We start from the raw sequence: 19,043 nt of genomic DNA, 5'->3' as shown, positions 1-19,043 counted from the left end.
TTGATTCTGTCAGGTTTTTCTGTAAGTGCAATATATAAATCAGAGGTAGGGAAAATTGCTCGTCTCTTTTATTTTATATTTATGGCCTTATCTCCACAAAAAAGGCTAGTGACCGCTAGAGTCTTCACTCAGTTTTGAAACATCGAAGGGGATATTTTTGTAACCTTACCTCTCTAAAGGTATACATCAAAAGGGATATTTTTATAATTTTACAAAATTTATACATCGAAAGGGATATTTTTGTAATCTTAGCTCTCTAAAGGTATTTTGATAATTTTAGTAAAAATTTAAGAAATTATGTAGACCAACCATCTAAAGTTTTTTAGGTTAACACATAAACTTGCACACCATAGGGACATTTTTGTAATTTTTCCCCTATGCATTTTGATAATTTTGGTAAAAAAAATTAAGAAATTATGTAAACCAACCATCCCAATAGCCTAAAAAGTGAATATTGCTTCATAGTTGAGTGTATAATGTCTAGATACCTGGGTGTTTTGATCACTTTGAATAAGGAATAGGCAAAAAGAAGTGCAAAATGGTCCCAAGTAAAGCTTGGAATATCCCAAGCTCAAGCTATCTTTCAAGATGCTCATTTCGGCTCAACACCACCTCAATTTGATCAAACTTGACTTGAATCGAATCAGATCCAACTCAAAGCAAACTAAATCAATCCAACCTAAAACAAAAGAAGCTAAGCAATAAAAAATGTTAAAAGACGCCCATGTGTATAGGAGTGTCATGACTAGTAAATAAGGAGAACTTTCATAGAGATGACATAAAATTATAATTATGCAAGCTGGTACATATCCTCTTATGTCATTTTCTTTTGAAGCATGTAGTCCTAACAATATTGTAGTTATTGTAAGCACATTCCTACAACTATAAATACAACTTCAAGACATGGGATAAAACATTCAAACATCTTCTTATTAGCTCAAATTCGTCTTTACACCTCTCTCTCTATTCATCTTCTTTTTCTCCCTTGGTTTCTTCTCTCCTCTGTCATAAGAGCAAAAATTTCCCTCTTCTCTCCTTCCCCTGAGATCTCTTGTGTTTTTGTGTTGGCCCTTGTTGAATTCTAGGGTTTAATCCATGGATAACTTAGTTTGAGAAGAAGAAGAAGAAAGAAAAAAAATAAGGAAGGAGAGAAGAAAAGATGAGAGGGAGAAGGCAAGAGCACGAGTTGAGGAGAGAAACTTTAGGGGTTAAGAGAGAGCACGAGTATGACTTCATCCCCCTCTCTTTCTTATTTATATAGTTGGGGCATGGACATCCTAATACATAGGAGTAAAAAAAATACTTAAACTAACCACTAATAATAGCTTATGCCACCCATTCTCATAATTACATTGAATACCATTGAAACTGTTGACCGTAGGTTGACTCTCACATTGCTTTTGATGATAATTAAACTTAATTGAGCTAATAACTTACAAGAGCATCTCAATGTCTAAAGCATTAAAGTCAAATTGAAGACCTCAAGCACAATTGAAGAACATCTCTGAAGAAGCACCCACAAGTAAGAAGACAATGAGAAAAATACATTTAAACTCAGTCAATTTATGTATGAGAGAGCATTCTAACTCCTATTCCTTTAAGTACTTGTGAGATCGGAGCTTTAGGATATAATTTTGCATATAAACATGTTTAGAATCATCATACATATCACTTAAAAATATGTTAAAGCATTTTGAGATAAATTCTCATGCTTTATAAATATATACTTTTTAATATGGCATTGGAATGATCGATCAGTCATTGACTAATCGATCATCCAAAATTGTGTAGGCCAGAGATATAAAGCATGGTCGATCATCCTGGAGAAAGCCATTTCATGCTATCATGCATGATCAATCATCCTTCATCAATTGATTGACTATAGTTGTCCATGCAAGTAGAATTTACAAGCAGTGATCTATCATCCCTTCAGATTGATCTATCGGTCCAAACCTTGCTTGTAAGGGATTTCAAGCCGAATACCATCAGGCCGACCACTATGGTCACCTACAGAGTAAGGATCAATAGAGTGCGATCATGGCTTGAGAGTTTATCAACAAAGTAAGAGTAAGGGTCAATAGAGTGCAATCATGGCTTGAGAGCCAATGCCAGACCAAACTTTGGAGTTGCTTCAACCACCTTGTTGTCGTACCCAGCAAAAAAGATTACATGAGAGTTTAGGCTCCATTGCCGCTTAGTAGGCGTATCATCAGAAACCAGAAATTTTGGTCTCTCCAAGGCAATATAAGCACCAAAATTCAATCAAAGAAGCAGATAACACGCCCATAAGCCTATGATGATCCTTTTAGTAAAATGGATATCAGTGTACAATTGTGTCAACTAATGGTGGTCCCCAAGTTTCCAAACATGCTCATGGTCCACATTTTTGGCATGAATGCAGATCAATGAGAGGCAGCATGACATGCATGAAATCGGTGCAAGAGACCAGCATGAAAAATCTATTGTTTCATAGAAAAGAGGAAAAGAACTTATCTTTTCAGAATCAACATAGGCAGTCTTCTTCAATCTGAATGCCCATGAAATCTTCAGCATAAATCATCATCTTAATGTCTCATAATCTGAGCAGCAATAAAGCAAACTAGAATCCTGAAATCATTGTTCAAATACCAAGTTGATTTCAAGATTCCATAATATTAAGGTTTTCAACATAGAGTGTAGGAGAGAAGAGGAAAGGAGGAGAGGATAAGGAGTGAAGTGAGGTGAATGAAAAGAGGTAAGAACATATGTATGAGAGAGAGAGAGAGAGAGAGATGGACACATAGAGGAGAGATGAAAGGGGAGAATAAGGGTTGTGGATGATATTGTCAGAGGTGGTTCCAATCCACCTCTCTTGAGTAGGTTAGTTTTCCGCACTTAAACGACTAATCTTTTAGGTTGCATTGGCCTGCCTCTTGACATGGTATTAGAGCTAGGCACGCCACGTTCCGCTTTCGAATCCCGCAGGGAGCGGGAAGGACGGGATGGGTATCAGAGGTGGTTCCGGTCCACCTCCCTTGAGTAGGTTGGCTTTCCGCACTTAAACGACTAGCCTTTTAGGTTGCATTGGCGAGCCTCTTGACAGATATAACCTTCCTCCTTAACATTTATTTATAGATGTCAAAAGTATATAAATTACAAGTAAGTCCTTCATTCTAGAAAAAATGAAGAAAAGACAAAGAACATAAGATATAAGTTTGTCTATGACTTTCAACGTAAAGCATGATCAATCAACCCATGTATGGATGATTTATCAATCAGAATCCAGCCCAGCTAATGTATAGAGATTGACCAATTAACCTAACCCATATAAAGCTTGATTGATTAACATGTTATGGAATGATAAAACTTCGATCTATGTTATTGTTGGAGGATATGATGGACTACCATTTTATACAGGAAGATCGTATATGCCATTTACAGCAAGTTGGGTGTTTACTACATCTATGTTATTTAGTTCAAGTGGAGATCATTGCCATTACCTCCTAGCTTGAGGGGGAGTGTTGAAAGATATGACATAATTACGGTAGCACTGATGTAATTAATTTATGATTTATGTCTCTTATTCACTCTTACTAGGGTGAAGGTATTCGTGTAATATTAATACTTTTGATATCTACAAATACAGCTTAGGGTGAGGGTTTGGACAAGCCCATTACCCTATTCTTCCTCCTTTTTTTCTCCAAAATCTTCACTCTTCCTCTTCTCTACCTAAAACTTTCTCTCCACAACTCTTCTTATTCTTCTTCTTGCCCCTTAATCCTCTTCTACTTTGATTATACATCATGGAACCCTAAGTTTCAACAGTTATGATCTATCATAAGCCTAAAACTATAGTTGTTGTGGGTCGATTAATTGAGAAATAGAAAACATGATTGAACAATGCTTTAGAGAAATTTTTTGCATATTTTATCAATAAATCCATAAATAGGGACCCTTAAGCCATTATTGAGCATTTACTGGAAAACCTATGCATATTTCCAATATTAGTTTTTCAACAAATCTTTCAATCCTCTTACATTCTTCTTAGCATTCTTAGTTCCTCCAAAGCTCCAAATAAATTTTCATTCGTGCCTGAAGTGTTGGAAGTTTGGACACACTTTAGGAGTGACTCTCTCCAAGAAGGGTATTTTTTTTTTATCTCTAAAATTTATTTAAGAGGTTTTTTAAACCTTTAAGTTAGAATGAATTGCCTACTAGAGCTAGAATCTAGTTGCATTTGAATCTCTTTGGGATATCCTGGGAAGGATTCTTGGGGGTGACTACAACTAGGGGAACATCAATTTTATTTTGCACATTTAGTACTTCAATTTTATTTTATTCTTTCTCAATTCATCCTCCTCTTGAGAAGCCATCTGGGACAATAGATGTTACTTATGGGTTTAAGAGGGGAAGGAAAACTCTCAAAATCGTAAAAACATATAACCAAAAAATGAATAAGAAATAGCTTTTGAACGTCTATGATGGTTGTAGGAACTAGGAGGGAAAAAAAATACCATGCAATAGATTGTAATCTCTAAAGGCAAAGAGAAAAACAACCCAAATTAACCTATTGTCTAGCAACTTACTAGACATAAAAACTGAACTTCCCATGTCACGAATATTTGGAAGGAAAGATCTTCAAACTCTAATTATGGTTTTAATTCAAGAAAAAAAATCAATAGAACGACCAAAACACTCACAGGCAAGGCCTGAGATTTGAGAGGAATTTTTGAATTTTTAATGGCAATGTAACAACCAAACAATGTGACAGATTTTATGGTAAATAAGAAAAACGAAACATCATGGAGGCTTCTATACATGCATGGGACCGGATTTGAGCATGCATGGAATAAGAAGGTAAAACACTACTCGGCATAAAAAAAACATTTTAAAATTTATCTTAAAGGAGGAAGACTTCAACTCTTGTGGTAACTTCAACTAATCGAGTTCTTCACCCATTGCAACTCATATAGTATCTTCCCATGCCTCTAAAAATTGAAACTCAAACAGTAAAAACCAGGCCCTAGAACCCTTGTTTTGATACTATGTTAAATTATAGGGTCTTAACATATAATGAACTCAGATTAGGAAGAGAAGAGAAGAAGGAAAAGAAGGGTCTAGTTTGGCTTAGAGAAAGAGAAAGTTGGACGTGTAAGAATGAAAGATGAAAGAGAGAAATGACCACCTTAGGGCAAAGGAACAACTTCTTATTGCTTTAATATTACATAATAATAATAGTCCTGCCTTTAGGCCTTAATATTAGACAACAAGTAAATAGAGATTAAGTAAGCACCACTCCTTTTTAACACTAAAATTTAATTTTTTTTAAATAAAATTCATGGTAAAAATTGATAAATATCAATATAAATAGTTTTTAATGGGGAAGTATATTTATCATTAGAAATTAATTTTTTATCCTAATAAATTTCTTTGATTGAAAATAATATTAGTCTTCAACAACAAAATGCCATGTTAGGTTTCAATTCAGTGTATGTAATGAACATTCCACGTCTATGACCAATATAGTGTTATGTTAGTTTTTTATCAAATGGTAGTATTAATCTTTAACCCAGTGTCAATTGAGTAAGGTTAGAGACAAGCGTCTATCCCAGTTTAATATTTGAATTGAGGTTTGGATTGTGTTATATTAGTTAGTTTGAGTTGAAGCAAAAAAGGGCATTTTAATCCTAAAATAAAAAGAACTCAAAATATAATCGACGAAAATTTCTTTTATTACACTTTCTTAGTTTCTGGGTTTTTTCAATGAGAGAGATCCATATTTCAGTTTACCAACTTGCAGCTGCTTTCAATTCTATTTGAACAACAAAGGAGAAGGGGGGAAAGAACATATGAAATCACTATCTTCACCACCAAATGGCTTTTAAGAGATGATAATTGTAGAATAACAATCAAACCAGGCTTAACCTTTCAGAAGAATTCGTATCCAGTTGCAAAATGCCTATGAAGTAGACAATAATTTTTATTCCAGTTCATTTAGGCACAATTCCAATGCATGCTCTGCTTCCCTTAGAAATAGGTGAGTAAGCTGTTTCTGCCCTCGTCTGTACACTATTGCTGACCATCTATTTCTGCTCATGACCTTCTCTTTGTTTGGATTATCTACCCCATCCCTGTAAGCCAAAAAATAAATGTCTGGTTAAAAATAAAAAGCAGATAGTCACATGTAAACCACACATGAATGTATGTTTACGAATCTGAATACAAGCGTCGTCATTATAATCATAAATCATAACATGTCATTGTTCAATCATTGTCCAGCTACGTTTCCTTAGCTTGGAGTTCAATCCCTCTAGCTACCTTAGCATATGCAATGAAGTTCAAATAAGGTTGGTTGTCTTCGGAGGAGATGGGTAAAGATATCCTAGTGGTTTTTATGCACCAGAGTGGCAGGTCAGATCTACACAGCCTGACATTGACTTGACTCAAACTGAAGCATTAGGAACAGCATACCTGACATAGTCTTCGGACTCCAACAAAGAAGCATTTTTTAGGAGTTCACTGTCAGAAAATTCTGTGCCAGTACCTTCTTCAAGTTCCATCATCCTTCAACATTAAAAATTTGACAGGCATAAGAAAATCAATTATAAGAAACATTGGATTGTTTGTTTAGATACATAAGATACACTTGTTCTAAATAAACCACAATCTATTGAGAAACATATAAAGATCTACTCAAAAATGGAAATGATAGGCACCATATTGTAAACTAAGTAAAAAAAGCATTGAACTAGTGGCCTAGTTGGTTGAAATAAACCAGATCTAGCCACTGCTTGGATATGAGAGCTTCATATTTTTTTTGAGAATGGAGATAATTTCAATAAGAGAAAGAAGGCAAAGAATTATATTGAAAATGTATTTTTCAGGGTTAATTCTGTCTTTTTGTAATTGTAACTTGAGTGAGTTAACAAGAGAATTATGGGTCAACTTTTGACCCCTAATTGTGTCCGGTTTCTGATTTTGAGAGCAAAATGTAGCAAGTACTCCGGTTTCTCTTTCTCTGTTCCTCTCTCTCTAGATTTACAAATTTTACATGGTAATAGAGCAGCAGAAGAGATCATGAGCAACTTCTAGATACTTGTTTATTCTAATCTTCACCTACGGCAACCTCCCAGTTAGCAAAAGATTCTGTCTTTGTCTTCGGAGAGGACTTTCAGGTTAGTTTCTTTTGCTATGCTTGTGCCACAGCCTCTAAGCTGATTGTTTAATGTGGTTTGTAGAGGATTAGTTATGTTTGTGGGCCCAATTGGGTTGAGAAACTGGTTTTAAGACCATATTTGGCCGTCACATAGTTCTATGTTCTTAAAGTTTTGTTTACTTGCTGTCCTGGTATAATTCATGTGATTAAATGAGAAGAGGGAGATTGGAGGAAAAGAAAAAGGCATGAAAGAGAGAGAGAGAGCTGTTTTAGTTTGCAGCACTCATTGAAGGTCTGAAATCGACCTCCAACCCTCTTAAATAATTACTCAGGTTAAAAATAGAGTACAAGAGCAGAAATTCTCCTCTAAACTAAACTCTCTATTACTCTCTCCTAGAATGTCATAAAAGACGCAAAATTGAACCACATAATTTACCATATGAAGCAAAGACTTCCCTACTGTACAAAGATATTCTGATAAAAGGTAAAATGACCATAATACTTGTTACATTTCAGAAGATGAACACATAAAAAATAAAAAAAAAGGAGAACAAGAGAGAAAAGAGAAAAATAGGCCACATTGAATAGAGAAAAAAGTGCTGAGAGAGAATGTATGCTTCTTGAGAAAAAGTAGAGTTACTGACTCTCTTACACAATGTCTTTATATAATCTCTTACACTTATAAAGTAAAACTACACGTCCCAATCACACCCAAACATTACTTACTAAATCAAACATAAAGAGACATAGAACACAACCAAGAAATATCCTATTTATCCAACTTTGTCTTTGAATGTGAGACCTCCTCGATGAAACTCGCTTTAGGCTCCACAAAATCAGCTACTTTAACATTACCCTCAAGCTGGAGTTTGTAACTCAAGCTTGCAAAGAAAAAATTTCCCCTTGTTCTTGAATCTTCAATAAGTATTTAAACTTCCTTGTCTTCAATACCTTTGGTTAAAATCTTTATGTTCCCCTGGGATTCAAGTTCCTCAGGCAGCTAATGCTTTAGTTGATTCCCTTGCTAAGCGAGCAAAATGAGGAAGAACAAATTGAAGATCCACGGCCACATGGCGACTTTGTTTTGCAAGCATTATTCAATGAAGCAATGCTGAGAGAAAGACGAGGCATCATCAAATCCACCTTTAGAGTGGCAATCCGAGGACCATCCGACAAGAGGAGGATGATAATGGTTGGAAGTTCATTCAGAGTAAAGCAACCCGCCTGAAGCAGTGCGTCGATTGACAAGATTGTCACCTAACTGGATTTTGGTTCACATATGGTGACACACCCTTATCCATTACAGAGCTCGTAAACGTACTAGTAAGATAGGACAAATCATTGTAAAAAATGGAGATAAATGCTCGTTCATCTCCATCCAAGATGTAGCATGTGCATCTTTCATCAAGCAATTTGATTGTGTCACTTCTGACCATCACTGTGGCAACCGAACAAAGGAACTCTAGATCGGGAAACTTCTTTGTTTTAGAAGAAAAAAAAAAGTTTCCCTATCTAGAGTTCCTTTGTTCGGTTGCCACAGTGTGGTCAAAAGTGACACAGTATTCTACTTCTCGGTATTCAGGTACATGGACACCTGGGAGTGTAAAATTATACAGAGTCCTGAAGGTACTATAAGAGCCCAAATCTACATCCCAACATGCACCAACTCTACTTTCGGGTGGAGAGTCTTCAAAGACAGTCCAAGTAGTTTCTCACCACTGGGCTCACTGAGGAAGCACCAAACCAAGGCCACCACTTAGTTTCCCCCTCTCCCTGGTACAAAAAAAAAAAAAAAAAAACCAAAAAATACCATCCAGTCATACTGACCACCATCTCATTCATCTCTCCAAACTGTTAGCCTCACCCAAAACACCCAACATACCAAAATCACAACAAACCACATTGCCATCACTTTGCCACCTCAGTCCCTATGGTATGGACGAGAAAAGCTATCCCTAGCCTTAATCGCCACTTTGATAGCCCTATTTGTGATGGCTCTACTATCACCACATGGTTCTCTGAACACCTGCACCTAGACTATGCACTACAGTGCTCTTACTTGAGATCCCGAGACTGGCTTCTCCACTTTTGCTCAGTTGACTATTAGCCATCAACCATCAGAGTATCCCCCAACTATGATTTTGGTTTATCCAAGATCAAAGAATGAGCACCATCTACCACTGTGAACTCATATGGTCAATGGATATATATTTGGGGAGTACCAACTGAGTTTTGGCACAATCAAGTACTTGATTGTAGTGCCAAAGTCTTCAGAAGAATGGAGAAACAAATTGATATCATTGCTCAGAGGATCAAGCTTGATTATGCAAGAATATTCATCATCCCGACACTACATTGGATAGGGCACACTTTCCTTGAAACCACTGCTGATGAAACCTTCTTCCGAACCAAAATCACCTTTAATGATTTCTGGGATGAGAGAAACCTGACTGTAAACCCTCGGCTGCCTACCGGCAACTTGTCCAATCATAACCGAATCACCCCTCATCCACAACCCAACCCACTCCCTAACTTGGTCATCAAGATCAGCGACTCATCCACGTCCCTTCCCCCATCCAATCCATTTAAAATTCAAACTTCAATCCCCTGAACCCTCACCTACCCCTGCCTGCTAATCTGACAAACCTGACACCAACCAGGCATGACTCACGATACTATCCCCTAGCCTCAGTCCATCCTGTAGACCACGTGACTCACAAAGTTTTCCTCCTGAAACAAACAACTTTGACTTTGTTGAATTTCTAGAAAAGAGATACTTCATTAACTTGTTGTAATTTGAATACAATGAGCCTCTATTTATAATAGAGGAAACAAGTAAAATCTGATTACAATTAAACTACCCTTATCCCAGTTACACCCAAAGTTAAACACTAAAGATAAATCCTACAACAATTGAACAACTAAACATGAATAGAAGACTAACATAACAAAAACACCATTAATTGAGACTCTTCTGTGAGACCTCCTCCTGTGAAACTCTTGTAAGACTCCACCATATTAATTATACCTCTATGAGAGTTCTTACTGTGAGAGTCATGTAAAACTTCCATATCTGTTCTTCAACACTCCCTCTGAAGCTGGAGTTTATTACTTCAACTAGCAATGAAAAGGATTCTTGGTCTTCAACCTTCATTGCTAAAACTTTTTCATATAAGTTAAATCTTCATCATTCGTTGTCGTCACCCTTTATTGAATACTTTTGTCACATAAAAATTACCACAACATGTGGAATAAAATACCTCATTCTTATACTTCTTCTTCTTCTTCTCCCCCTCAAGCTGGGGATAAAAAGGACATAGAGACCCACCTTGGACAAAACATAATGTGGGAGAAGAAAATTATTCCTAGCCATACAACAAAGCTCTAAATACCAGTTAAAATAATCATAGTATAAGACACTTTTCACTCAATTTTAAAGACAGAAAAATAGCCCAACTTAGGGCACAACAAAGAGACTACTCACTTTTTAAGGGTAGCTCACACACAAATCACCTCTTGGGTAAAGAACAAAAGACTTTACTCAAACTGGATGTTGGGCACACTCCTATACTTTTTAGATAGTGGGTCTAGGCATTGCACTAAAGTGATAAAAACACAAGATGATAAACTGAAAAAATACAAGAGGAAAATAAACTTTAACCTGAAGGAAGTGACTATGCAAGACTCATACTTTCAAAGTGACCTTTTTTATTTTGAAAACTACAAGAGACTAATGGTGGAACTTAATAAATTTGATCAAGTATAACGTTTTTAGGGTGACCGCAATTTTTCAGAGTTAACTACGCGGAAGATATGCAACCTAGTAACAAAAACACAAAACTTGAAAGCAACAATGAAGCAAGATATTGCATATCTTGCATGAGCACTCATGGAATGATTAAGTCTGACCAAAACTCTCTAACTAGAAGAGAAAATTAGCTAAAAAACTTGAATTTTAGGAGAAAAGGAAACTCAATTCACGTCAATGCAAGGAGAGATAATAGGAGAGAATAAGAAAAATGAGAGATTTTTGGTAGAACACCTTTGGTACTTCTGATATCGATATCTCCAAAAATATAGCTCAAAATCACAAACAGTTTGTTGTTCAAGAAACTAGACTCAATGATCTTTAAGTTGATACCTAATTTGACGTAAAAAGCTTCGTTCTTGAATCTTTTATGACCTTTTGAATTTCTTCCTTCTATAGCTTGACCCTTGCAGACTCCAATGCGAATATCTCCTTAAATGTAGATCAGATTAACATGAAATTTTTTCCTTCTAAAATTAGACTTTGATACCTTTCATCCAAGTATAAATTTTCTTCATAAAATATATTTCTTTTGAGAGAAATAATTTGATATATTTCGGACTCTTTAATCTGGCCGAACATATTACTCTTTCTTCTTTGGCCAACATGACCATTGACTCTTCCGAGATCAATATCTCCCTCTAGAAAACTCAGATTGAGAATAGGTTGGATAGGTAAGAAATTAGACCTACAAATCAGATTAACATTATAGTTGAATACATGTCCTCCATGGTATACTTAGCGAAAGATGCTAGGTGGCTGAATTTGAAGTTCCTCTACTTCAATTTGTCGATGATATGATCTATTTTGAGGAAGGCACTTTTAAGCAAATTAAGAAGATCAAGGCTCTCCTTGGATTATTTGAGCTTATATCCGAGCAGAAGATCAACTGGCATAAGACCACATTGTTGGGATATCATATTGATATGGATGAACTTTGCTCTATGGCTGATTACTTGGGATGCTCTTTGGCTTCCTGTCCCACCACCTATTTGGCCTCCCTTTGTTCAACTGCGAGCATCAAAAGAATCTACAGACCCCAATGATTGAGAATTTTGAGAGGTGTCTTACAACTTTGGGGGAGATGTTACTTTCTAAAGCAAGTCAGTTTGTTCTCCTTAACTCATGCATTGCTGGACTTCCAAATTACTTCTTGTTATTCATGTTGTGTTCTGGTTCCGTCTACCACCACATTTAAGGCATTAAAAAATGTTTCCTTTGGCGGCATAGTGAAAGTGAGTTTAAGTATCACCTTGTGGGCTGGAAAGAAGTTTTTAAGCCTAATCCATCTCACCTAGAGATATGAACCGAACTCTCTTTGCCCAAATGGCTGTGGAAATTTAACTCCTTTACAAGCATGTGGAGACCTATGGTAGCTGCTAAACTTAGTTGGGAGGATGCTTGGTGGACTAATGGTGGGAGGCGCCACAGCTTACCCCCGCTTTGGAGATCTCTTTTTCTCCTTCTCCCAACATTTGAGACGAAAAGAGCCTTTCAACCCCTTATAAATCAAGTTCTTTCTTTGGCGCGCCTACCTCAACAAGATCCTCATGGTAGACAATCTTCGGAGGCATGGCAATCCCAATCCAAGCATCCTCTACCCTCTTTACAATGCCAAGGTGGAAAATGTCAATTACCTTCTCCTTCATTACCCATTCGCTTGGCAGGTATGGTCCTCCTTACTTAACCACATTGACCTACAGCTTTGCCTACCAAAGGATCTCATTGTCACTAGTCAAATGATTTTAGGGACTAATATCCCTAAGTTGGGAAAAATACTCCTCCTTGCATGTCTTGCACATATCCCTTAGTGCCTTTAGAAGGAAAGAAATAATCAGCGATTTAATTGCAAATTTGGTAGTGTAGAGAAGATTTCTAGCTGTATTATTGGCCAAGTATCTTCTTGGCTACATACAAGAAGCGAATTTGACTGCTTAAAGGATGTCTTCCTCCGCACCAATTGGCTCATTGTGGCTCAAATGTCCACTCTTCCTAAGTTCCCTACACTAGAAGTATGGCAAGCACCTCATTCAGATGCCCTAAAGCTCAAATTTGATGGTAACGCCCTTGGTAATCCTTGAAAAATTGGCTTTGCTGAGTATTTCGGGATTCTGATGGGACCCCTCTTATTATCTATTCAGGCCCATTGGGGATTTCTGATTCTACATCTGCAAGAGTTTTATGCTCTTCTCCAAGGATCATTTTGTGTTTGTGAAAAAGACAAGTGAATGCATGGTGCTTATCGCAGTATATGTGGATGATATTATTATCATAGCAATGCTAGAAACAAGATACAAAAGGTGAAGCAAAGTTTGAATATGCACTTTCAAACCAAATATCTTGGGTTGTTGAGATATTTCCATGGGATTGAGGTGTTGCAATCTCATTGTAGGAACATTCTTTCACAAAGAAAATATTGACTAGACTTACTGAAAGAGACAAGAATGTTTGGGCATAACCACTGAAGAATCCTTTGGACCCAAATGTAAAGGTAACAAGGAGTTCCAATGGAGATATACCAAGTTTGAAGATCCTAAAAGATTTAGAAGATAAATTGGTAAGTTATTTACCTTACTGTGACTAGACTAAATATCTCTTTTCTAGAGAGTGTGATAAGTTAATAGATGCATTGTCCTCGAGTGTCACATTGGCCGGCCTTGGAAAGAATTTTGTGGTATTTGAAGAACTTTCCTAGAAAAGGTCTGCTTTACTAGTATCATGAACATGTTCATATAGAAGGCTACCTAGATGTTGATTGGGCTGTTTCCCCAAATGAATGGAAGTCAACTCAAGGTATTGTACTTTTGTTGGAGGTAATCTAGTAACTTGGCAAAGGAAAAAACGAAATATGGTAGTAAGGTCTAGTGCAGAGGCAAAGTATCAAGCTATGGCTCATGTCGTGCGTGAGATGTTATGGCTAAAATCATTGCTAGAGGAGTTTGACTTGCCAAGGACAATGCCTATGCTTTTACAATGTGACAAACAAGTGGCTGATATATTAGATCAAATTCAGTATTTCATGAGCCCTTATCAAAAAAGAATTTGAACAGAGCTATCACTACAAAATATACTCCTCCAAGAACCAGGTTGTAGATATTTCACCAAGACAATGGGAGCAAGGCCCTTAAATGATGCAAGATTGAAGCTAGGCATCTGTAATGTGTATGCGCCAGCTTGAGGGGGAGTATTAGAAGGCTACTTAACTTACTATTTTCTGTTGTTTTTGTAATTTATCTCTAGTACTTTTGTACCCTCACTTTAAGTGATTGTATAAAGGGTAAGTATGTCTTCTCTAATCAGGTTTTATTATAAATAAGACATTAGGGGACTGATCTGACATTCAGACTTGATCCCTCTTTTTGTCTCACATGCACATCTTCTCTTTCTTCTCCTCTCATTAGATGCCCTCTCTCTACTCTTCCATCATTTCTCTCTCTTTTTTCTGATTTTCTATTCTTGATTATCAACTTATCGAACCCAAGAACTTGACAGTATCATTCAAAACAAAAAACAACCCAGTCCATTGTATAATATTTATAAATTTAAACTGAGGAAATAGGAAATTAACTAGAAGGAAAATATACAAAATCCAGTAAAAATACTACTTTGCTTGAAGGAGATTAATAAGCAATTGCAAAGCTCCAGAATCACCACAAGCCTCCCACACTGCTGCCCGAACTTCAGTACCAGAAGGTTGCTTCTCCTCTCTTGATTCAACAAGCTAATAAGAAAGTAGAGAACGACATGACAGAATTATTTAGAAGATAAAACTAACAATTCATCCCAAACTACTAAATTGAAACAACTGTAAGGAGTAAAAGCTGAAAACCAGCACCTCTTCCAGGAAAGTTGAAACCTGAAGGAGTTCCTTCTCTTTCATAGCCACAGTTCGTAATGCAGCCAAAAAATCTTCAGGGACAACTAGCTTAGTCAAATAAGATGGGACCTTTCTCTGACCCCCCCAACTATAACTGCAACTCTGAATCACTGAATCCTTTTTATTCCTTTCATTTTTGCAAGGGGACCCTTGGAAAAAACCATTTTCTAGCAACCTTCTAGGTAATAAGCATCTCATCTCAAGCCCCTGCGCATGCAGCCATCAAACAGAGAGAAGGTAACCTCATTGGACATATTAAACAACTTTTAGTATCAACAAACTAAAATTAATTGCTGCAACAACCCAGAAGTAAAGCCAAACAAATTAAAGCCATGGAATGATTCTAAGAGCCTTTTTACCTGTATTTCAAGAAGCTGTCCTTTAAAATCAGCAAGCGCTTCATGTTGAAGGGCTTCTATGGGATAATGGACCTGTAAAATCAACAGAAAACATAGTATCTTAAAGAGATTATGACAATCTTATAAATATGCAATTACCACTTATAGAGAAAGAAGTCTGCCACTTCTTATTTAAAAAAGAGAAAAAAAAAAAAAAAAAAGGCTATCACTTGAAGATTCCAGATTGACTATCAAAAAAGACAAGCCATCTCATTCTTTTTTTTTTTTTTTTAAGAAAGCGCAATTTCTTTTAGGGGGGCGGCGGGGCCTTATGACAAAGGATTGGAAGGCAACCCCTCCTTGACCTAGGAGAGCAACCCTTCTCATTTATCTTTCGATTAGTTGTGTAATTATCTCTGACTCATACAATCTTCTGTTATTTGAATAACATGATCTTTTCAATATTTCAAAAAAAGAAAAGACAGCTTTTACCATGAGATAGTCATCGGGATTATTCTCCAGTACGAATCCATATAAGTAGAGCAGTTCCTGCAAGATATAGAAAGATAAAAAGCTATTGGCTTAAAAGAAAAAAAAAGGGTGCAAATAAATAAACAGACTAAGTCAAGGAACACGAGAATTGGGGGGGTTGCAGGTGTTGAATGACAAGAGTGTAAGGGGCAGACTTGTAATTTTTTTATGGGTTTCTTTCTTATATGCAATTAGTCAAGGATAGTTTAGTAAGATCAACTTAAAAGTCTTTTTATTTTTTTTTCATATGTACAGGAGCTTGTATGCCTTCTAGCATTTGACTCGTACTTGAGCAGGAGAAGGTTTGATTTCTGCCCTAATTAATGAGAATTAAATGAACGCATTGTCTGAGTTCTATCTGGAAATCATTCGAATGATCCTCCTTCATTCAAATGATTTTCTTCTGCTCCTTTCAGCCGTCTGTTTTGGTTTTTGTCATTCGAATGACTTAGTATCATTAGAATGTTCTGACTTGTTGAGGCATAAGTATCTATTTCAACCTGTTCAAACTTACTTAAACCACATCATTAGTTCCTTTATGTTTTTTTAAGAATAATGAGAATTTCACAAAGAAAGATGGAAAAGAATTTACATAGAAAAAGAAGAGTGCAGGGGATCTCTAGCACAGAAGCAAAAATACAAACAATGAGCAAAGCAAAATTTTCAGTGTACATCAAAAGGAAAAGAATCCCACTCCCGAGAAACATCTAATGTAGTTGCATCATGTTTGTTATCATCAAAATTAGTTGGAATGAGGATCTTGAAACATTCTCCACCCAACATGCTCCCCCTTTTTATGATGACAAACATATTTAAAAAGCTAAGCACAAGATGCTTCAAAAACTTCCCCTAAATTCAAGCCTCATTGAATAATTGACGTCTTCTCACTTTTTTTTACTTTTGAGAGATTTCAGAAGGTTTGTTTTTCAGCTACCCATTACTTTTTTGTTCAAATTTCAGGTTTATATGCTTCATGAACTAGGAGATATAAGTAGTTTAGGCTAGAGGGGCATTTATGACATTCTACAGCCTTTTCATTTGAGTGGCCTATCTAATAAAGAGAGAAGTCGAATTCTGACCTTATGAATTGTGCCGCACACTGCAGCACATCTTAAGTCTCTTACTTCTCTTTCTTTCATTGTTACATAGTATCATAGCAAAAGACCCATCTCAGGTGACATTCTAATCGATCTCTCTTCCCCTTCTGAGTCTGCCCCTCATCTCTAAGAAGGGAGTTTCTCCAATTCTCTACTGATTGGTTAATCTTTCTTACCCATTTTGTATCATAACCATAGGATTGATGACTTGTGCTGCCTATGGAGCAGTTATCTATGATTTTTTGTCCCCCAAGAGAGTTGTTATTAGATGTCTCCTTGTTCTTATGTCTGTGCAAACTCCATGATCAGTATTTGGGTCTACGTTATTTCTTGATTTGCATGGAATTGTGTCATCTGAGGTGATTTCATGCTATTATACTCTATATTATGATGTTCTAATTGTTAAAGAGTTACACCTTAAATTTCTCCATCCTGTGTGGGGCCCACATCATATATGCAGGATCTTTGGTGTGTTTGTCTGATTATTGTTGAAGTTTGTTGCCGGATTGCAGTTTTCTCAGATTGTTTGACGTGTTTCGAGAAGTAGTTATGTCTGATTTGGGAGAAATTTTTACCTCTATAAAAGATATTGTGCATTCAGAAGAAAACGATGCAATTATTATAACTATAGAAAAGTTGAGTGGTTCAAATTACTTGAGCTGGGTCTGATCTGTAGAAATCTACTTGAAGGCCAAGAAGAAAGCAAAATATTTGATGGATGACCCTCCACAGCCACTTACAGATGATTGGGAAGCTTATGGCCAAACAGGTTATAACTGGCCACTCAATAATATGGAAATAAGATTCAAAGATAGATCATGAATTGTGAGACTTCCAAGCATATGTAGACTGTTCTTGAGTCACTCTACACTCAAGAGAGAAACCTATAGAGAGTATATCAACTATATACTCAGCTATTTGCCTTAAAAAAGGGAGATAGATCCATGATAGATTACTTTGGTGAGGTACAGAGGATTTTACAGAAAATTAAGATATTTCAGCCATTTACTGCAAATGAAACAGATCTTTGAGTGCAGCAAACTCTGGCAGAGCTTTCTTGAAGAATCAATGTTCAGTTTGGCAACACTTCAACCACTTGTCCTCCCAGTTTGTGTTAAATACTTCTATGTTAGTGGGAATAGTCCCACATTTGTAAGTGTTAAGAAAAATGGTTGATTTATAAGGTTGAGAAATAGGCCTCCTAAATGCCTAGTAATTTTGGGGTAGAATTGGGCTCAATCTCAACATGGTATCAAAGTTGGATATCTGCCTGTTAGACCTAGTTTACACCCATTGAGTCTGTACGCCGTCTGTGTTGTTCACATCCTAAACCCATGATCCTTATGTGTCAGCCTGGACATGAGGGGGAGTATTAGAGAGAATAATCACATACATAAATGTTCAGAAAAGTTGGTTTATAAATTTGAGCAATAGGTTTCCTAAATAGTTAATCATTTTAGGATGGAACCGGGTTCAATCTTTACGCTTTAAATAGCAAGGTACAATCAACTGAAGATCAATTCATCATCACATAATAGAACCAAGTAATCTAGAAAGTAATTTAAGTATTAATAATTATATTCAACAAAGTATTAGAGTCAAGGATGTAATCAAGGCAATGTCATTTAGCATGAATGTTCGCAATGAGAAACAATACCTCATTTCCTTTGTTACCATAACTAATGGTTATCTCATTCTCCTCTTGAAAGACACTCTGTTCAGCTTTAAAATGAATAAATAAGAGTAAGATTCTAAAGATAAATAAATTAAATCAAACAAGAACAAACATCATATTTATACATATATTTTTTCTTTTGAAAACAGTGAGAACAATTTTATTAAGAGGAGAACATTTGTACTTTATCAACACAAAAGACTCAATGAAAACATTTCATGTCATATTACAAGGGAAACAAGGAAAACTCAAAACATATGCACCAAAAAAAAAAAAAAAAAATACAACTCGTCACAAAGAAAATATGTTAAATATACTTTAAAAAGGTAGTTTGGTCATTTCACATAGTCTGGTTATATCAAGGAGAATACCGATAGTTTCAGGAAGTGTGTAAGTGTCTATGTTCAAGCTTTCATGATTTTTTGACTTAATATATGGAGATATAAAGTGTACTTGTATGAGGGGTAGAGAGGTCTTTTCCTCTCAACTCACTTAGGTTAATAAGAGGATTAGGGGTTCGACCTTTTCCCCTAATCCAGAGCTGTAGGATCTTCTCCAAAAGTCAGTCTTCCTCTTCTACTC

The 19,043-nt window shown here is 36.2% G+C and overlaps 1 protein-coding gene across 2 annotated transcripts in view; it reads right to left on the bottom strand.

Moving 5' to 3' along the window:
• Window positions 1–5,721: 5,721 nt before the first annotated feature.
• The window catches only part of LOC137934144 (uncharacterized), a 31,290-nt gene continuing 17,968 nt past the window's right edge, over window positions 5,722–19,043 (bottom strand). For both annotated transcript variants that reach the window (XM_068778389.1, XM_068778390.1), the window contains exons 10-16: window positions 18,444–18,508; window positions 15,651–15,707; window positions 15,180–15,251; window positions 14,779–15,027; window positions 14,549–14,664; window positions 6,451–6,543; window positions 5,722–6,110 (exon numbers count right to left, since the gene is read on the bottom strand). In XM_068778389.1, the coding sequence (XP_068634490.1) occupies window positions 5,960–6,110; window positions 6,451–6,543; window positions 14,549–14,664; window positions 14,779–15,027; window positions 15,180–15,251; window positions 15,651–15,707; window positions 18,444–18,508 (803 nt within the window). In that variant the 3' untranslated portion in view covers window positions 5,722–5,959. The remainder of the gene's footprint in view (window positions 6,111–6,450; window positions 6,544–14,548; window positions 14,665–14,778; window positions 15,028–15,179; window positions 15,252–15,650; window positions 15,708–18,443; window positions 18,509–19,043) is intronic.

Source organism: Aristolochia californica, unplaced genomic scaffold (genome assembly GCF_029961685.1).
Source record: "Aristolochia californica isolate CCGP_79_NKW_82.1479 unplaced genomic scaffold, dmAriCali1.0.hap1 SCAF_6, whole genome shotgun sequence".
NCBI classification, from domain to species: Eukaryota; Viridiplantae; Streptophyta; class Magnoliopsida; order Piperales; family Aristolochiaceae; genus Aristolochia; species Aristolochia californica.
The sequence above is the reverse complement of the archived record's forward strand: the minus strand, read 5'-3'. Positions and strand labels throughout refer to the sequence as shown.